Genomic DNA, 5,805 nt, shown 5'->3' with positions numbered 1-5,805 from the left:
GGTACATGTGACAACAATCTCCAGTATTCTTCAAATGCCTGGGCTATGGGGTAGAGTGGCACGCCTTTTCTTAAGAAAAACATCCAAGCCCAACTAAATATTGAAAACACACATCTGCAGTCTCCCAAAAAATGTTGGTACATTATCTTCTAGTTGTGAGACACTAGGAAAGGATGCATGCAGTGTGTACACATTGATTATTTAATCAAACAAAACGAACTCTTCGAGCCTTGGCAACAGCAAAATTTCTAATCACATCATCTATATCCAAGTCTTCGCAGAAGGATTTTTCAATGGATATAATGGATAAGTTGGTAAGTCTTGCCTGGGACATCGTGGAACGGAGATAATTTTTTATCAGCTTTAGTTTGGAAAATGAACGTTCCCCAGCAGCTACACTTACAGGAAGTGTCATCAATATTCTCAGTGAAACAGAAAGGTTTGGGAATGTGTTGGTCAAGTTATTCTCCACTAGATACTGCAAGATGTTGGTGACTGTCATCTCCTGGGTTAGAAAAGGTCGAATGGTGTCCAGTTCATCACAAAGATCTATTCCATTAATGTCAGAGTGGGATAACTGGCTGTCAGTTAATTTGTTTTGCAGATCCATGGAACACTTCAATATATCCTTTTTGTCCATCCCAAGTTTTGGGATTTCATATAAAAATGCAAATGTGTCACAGTGGCTCTGAAGTAATGTGAATCTCTCATTTATGGACTGGATGGATGTGTCCAAAACGGCAAAGAAAAAATTCACTTTAAAATATTGTGTAGGGTCTGCAAGAGACTCATCTTCATGTTCATAGTCAAAAATCTTCTTTTTCCGTCGAGGTCTAATTGTAAATGCATCAGGAAATTTTGCTTCACAATCAAGCTTTTCAGCTATTCCTTTGGCATCAGCTAGCGCATTCTCAAAGCCTTCATCAGACCTGTATTCCACCAAGTGCTTGATCAACTTCTCCAGTTCCTGTACACAGCCTGATAGGTTTGATGTTGTTTGCTGCATTATTTTGCTGATCACATTCACCTTTGATAATAATTCATACCAAATGACAATGGAACAGATGAATTTGAATGATTTTATTTTCGTTGCCAAGGATTGAGCTTGATGTTTAGTGATAATGTCCCTGTTGTCATCATCTGAGATGTCATACAGTGCATCAAATACCTCAGGTAGGAAATATCGCAAGGGTTTAATTGCTGCAACTCTGCTTTCCCATCTGGTTGCGGAGAGTGGTTTTAAAGTTAGATTTGTAACGTGCTCCTTGAGTACTTGCCACCGTTGGGTGGATGAGGCAAAGAACACATAAAGTTCTTGAACGATGCCAAAGAAATCTATTGTCAGGAATGAAATCTTTGCAGCGTCATTCACCACCAAGTTGAGAGTATGTGCACTGCATGGCACAAAAAAGGCTCTTGGATTGATATTGAGTATTCTTTGCTGCAAACCATTATGTTTTCCTTTCATGTTTGCGCCATTGTCATAGCCTTGGCCACGCATATTCTCAATTGCAATGTGATTGTTCTTTAGGTAGGCCAGTAAAAAGGATATCAGTCCTTCAGATGTTGTATTGTTTACTGGACAAAAATCAAGGAAGTGTTCTCGAACTTCAATTTTTTTTGCACTTTGATCTAGAACAACAAATCGGACAACAATACTAATCTGCTCAGTGTGGCTCATATCAGGAGTACAATCCAGGATAATGGAGAAATATTTGGACTCATTTAGGCTTCGTATAATTTTTTCTCTTATTTTTGTGCCAACTATGGCAATTATCTCATTCTGAATCTTGTAACCGAGATAATGTGGCATTTGTGAATGCTGTGAAATGGAGCACTGAATTCTCTGAATATGTTCAGATATGATGGGATCAAATTTCCCTATCATTTCAACCAATTTCAGGAAGTTACCATTATTGTTTTGAAACAAACGGGCATCACAGCCACGAAGCGCCAGATTTTGTCCTGCTAAATATTGGATAATGTAGATTATTCGCTGTATGACAGAATACCAGCGTTTCTCTTCTTGTTTAATGATCTTTTGATTGATATGATCAATGGTTGTTCCCTTTTCCAGAGCTCTTGAAAGATCCATCCATTTCTTATAATTTGTGATATGGATTGTGGTTTTTTCATGTCGGCTTAAATGTCTTGTCAGATGCTGCCAATCATTAAAGCCTTGTTTTGAGGCCAAAGCCATATTGTCACTGTTGAATATCCGGCAAGCAAAACACTGGACCGAATTATTAGCTGTAGAATAGATCAACCAATTTCTTGGTATCTTCTCTCCATTATCCAGTACTCTTTGGTAGTAAGAGATAGAAAAGCTCCTGTTGGTATCATCTTTTGGAAAAGTAAAAGCCTTTTCTTGAACAGGACCAATTTTTATCAAAGTTATTCTGTGTTGGTCATCTATATTTTCAGGCCAGAAAGCAGGATCACTTGAGATTCCATGTGATGCTGTTGATGGCTCTTCAAGTTCCATTTCAGTTTCATCATCCATAAGTACAATAGACTCAGTGTCTGACTCAGAGGAAACATCAGATATATCTTCCTCTTCAATGTCAAAATGCATCTCTGCTGCTGAAACAATGTAACCTGAAGTTACATCTCCAGTTGTTATTGGCTCAGTACAACACTCGGGATCCACGGGTACCAGATCATCATCACATTCTGATTCTTCCAATTGTTTATTTTTTTCTCCTTCTCCCCTATGTGAAATGTCTATGACACTGGACCTTAACTCTTTGCTTGATGTTGATGCATCAGTGCAAAGGGAATCTTGACCACTGCTTAATGAAGACTGTGGCTGTAAGAAGCTTGTAATAGAAGAAGTAATTTTTTTCAAAGCTTCTTCCTTTCTTTTTCGGCGTTGCTTGTATTGACATCCTGATAACTTTGTTTTTTTGCTAGACATCTAAGGGGAAAAGCAAATGTATACTACACTGATCAGCCACAACATTAAAACCACTGACAGGTGAAGTGAATAGCATTGATTATATTATTACAATGACACATGTCAAGGGGTGGGATATATTAGGCAACTACAATGGGGTCTAATGGATCCTGGAGGGGGGGCTCTCTAACAGAGGCCCTCTTTGTGACCTGAATTTTGATGGGCACAGTGGCTGCATTTTGACGGGCACAGTGGCTGCGTTTGGACGGGCACAGTGGCTGCGTTTGGACGGGCACAGTGGCTGCGTTTGGACGGGCACAGTGGCTGCGTTTGGACGGGCACAGTGGCTGCGTTTGACGGGCACAGTGGCTGCGTTTGACGGGCACAGTGGCTGCGTTTGGACGGGCACAGTGGCTGTGTTTTTATGGCCACAGTATGTGTTTTGATGGGCACAATAGCTGCATTTTGATGGGCACAGTAGCTGCATTTTGATGGGCACAGTGGCTGCATGTTGATGGGCACAGTGGCTGCAGTTTGATGGGCACAATGGTTGCATTTAATGGCACACAGTAACAGTATTACTTACACACAGGGTGCAGCCAGGGAAGCCAGCCAGGTCAGGTGCAGTCAGCACCCACTTCGCAAGGCACTGCAGCAGCCAGCAGGCAGATGATCAGATCGATGGCACGCCACTCAGTCTGTCTAGCCAGACCAGGCAGAAGGCATTCAAGGCACTGGGCAGGCTCAATCAGCTCAGCTGAATCAGGCAGCAGCAGCTTTAAAATGCTCCGCTGTCCGCTCGCTCCAGTCCCTCCTCTGCCTCCTAGCTACCACGCTGTCTGAAGATGGCAGAGGTGGGTGGAGCCGAGCGGAGCTATATCTCCAGCCGCAGAGGCGGCGCGCCGCGGGCTCTGACGTCACGTCGTCACTGACATCCCGCTCGGCTCGCAGATTCCTCGGCGAATCGGCGGCTCGGCTGCTCGGCTTAAAAAAAAAAAAAAGTCAAAAAAAAAAAAGTCCCGGCGGCTCGCTCGGCCAGGGCCGGACTGGGGATAAAAACCAGCCCTGGAAAAAGTTGCACACCAGCCCCACAGCATTGCGTCATTATTTACTTGTTTATAATAGGAGAAAGCATTCATTTTAAAACACGTGTGTAAACACGAATATGAACTTTGCCCCACGATAGCTCTTTTGTAGAACCCCCATAAAAACTTACAGTTACTTGACTTGGCCCTTGGGGATCTCGGACGCCACTTCAACACTTTGGCCGGGGGCTCGGCGGAGCTGATGTTGTGCTTTAACCTAATGAGAAAGATTTCATAATAAGGATTTGGAGAAGGGGCAGAGGGATAGCAGAGCAGGGAGAGGCTGGTGCTGCTACTAGGGGGTCATACCATGGGGGAGTAATAAAGCCCACCATAATGCCCCCCCAGTAGTAATAATTCTCCTTATAATATGCAAAACATTTGTAATGCCCCCAGTTGAGCTAATGTTCCCATAATGTGCCAATATAAAATACCCCTTCTCAGTGCCCCCGTAGATGACCCCCATAGTGCCCCCCCCTTCCCCATAGTACCCACCATAATGTGTCCCAGTATAAAATGCCCCTATACAGAGCCCCCATATAAAATATCTTCTTTTTTAGCCTCAGTAGATGCCCCTATAGTGCCCCCCAATAATCTGCAGTAAGATGTGCCCCCATAGATGCCCCCAATCATGTGCCAGTAATAAGAGCCCCCCCACCATCATGTGCCAGTAGCCAGAGCCCCCCCATATCATGTCAGTAGCCAGAGCCCCCCCATATCATGTGTCAGTAGCCAGAGCCCCCCATATCATGTGCCAGTAGCCAGAGTGCCCCCAATCATGTGCCAGAAATAAGAGCCCCCCCACCATCATGTGCCAGTAGCCAGAGCCCCCCATATCATATGCCAGTAGCCAGAGCCCCCCCATATCATGTGCCAGTAGCCCCCCTTATGTGCCAGTAGCCCCCCTATGTGCCAGTAGCCCTCCTTATCATGTGCCAGTAGCCCCCCTTATCATGTGCCAGTAGCCCCCTTATCATGTGCCAGTAGCCCCCCTTATCATGTGCCAGTAGCCCCCCATATCATGTGCCAGTAGCCAGAGCCCCCCCCATATCATGTGCCAGTAGCCAGAGCCCCCCCCCCACCATCATGTGCCAGTAGCCAGAGCCCCCCCATATCATGTGTCAGTAGCCAGAGCCCCCCCATATCATGTGTCAGTAGCCAGAGCCCCCCATATCATGTGCCAGTAGCCAGAGTGCCCCCAATCATGTGCCAGAAATAAGAGCCCCCCCACCATCATGTGCCAGTAGCCAGAGCCCCCCCATATCATGTGCCAGTAGCCAGAGCCCCCCATATCATGTGCCAGTAGCCCCCCTTATGTGCCAGTAGCCCCCCTATGTGCCAGTAGCCCCCCTTATCATGTGCCAGTAGACCCCCTTATCATGTGCCAGTAGCCCCCTTATCATGTGCCAGTAGCCCCCTTATCATGTGCCAGTAGCCCCCCTTATCATGTGCCAGTAGCCCCCCATATCATGTGCCAGTAGCCAGAGCCCCCCCCCCTTATCATGTGCCAGTAGCCAGAGCCCCCCCCATATCATGTGCCAGTAGCCAGATCCCCCCCATTATCATGTGCCAGTAGCCAGAGTGCCCCCATATCATGTGCCAGTAGCCAGAGTGCCCCCATATCATGTGCCAGTAGCCCCCCTTATCATGTGCCAGCCCAGTAGTCCCCCCTTATCATGTGCCAGCCAGCCCAGTAGTCCCCCCTTATCATGTGCCAGCCCAGTAGCCCCCCTTATCATGTGCCAGCCCAGCCCAGTAGTCCCCCCTTATGTGCCAGCCCAGTAGCCCCCCTTATGTGCCAGCCCAGTAGCCCCCCTTATCATG

At 46.3% G+C, this 5,805-nt stretch overlaps 1 protein-coding gene across 1 annotated transcript; it reads right to left on the bottom strand.

The window, feature by feature from the left end:
* Positions 1-205: 205 nt before the first annotated feature.
* LOC121005580 (zinc finger MYM-type protein 1-like) lies at positions 206-2,575 on the bottom strand. The gene has a single exon (XM_040438357.1). The coding sequence runs from the start codon at positions 2,573-2,575 to the stop codon at positions 206-208; it is 2,370 nt and encodes a 789-aa protein (XP_040294291.1).
* Between the last annotated feature and the right edge of the window lie 3,230 nt (positions 2,576-5,805).

Source organism: Bufo bufo, chromosome 6 (assembly GCF_905171765.1).
Source record: "Bufo bufo chromosome 6, aBufBuf1.1, whole genome shotgun sequence".
Lineage (NCBI taxonomy): Eukaryota > Metazoa > Chordata > Amphibia > Anura > Bufonidae > Bufo > Bufo bufo.
This window is presented reverse-complemented; position numbering and strand designations above follow the sequence as displayed.

Excerpts from the sequence above, each read along its gene's own strand:
- LOC121005580 (XM_040438357.1), bottom strand. The coding sequence starts at position 2,575 with ATGCATTTTGACATTGAAGAGGAAGATATATCTGATGTTTCCTCTGAG.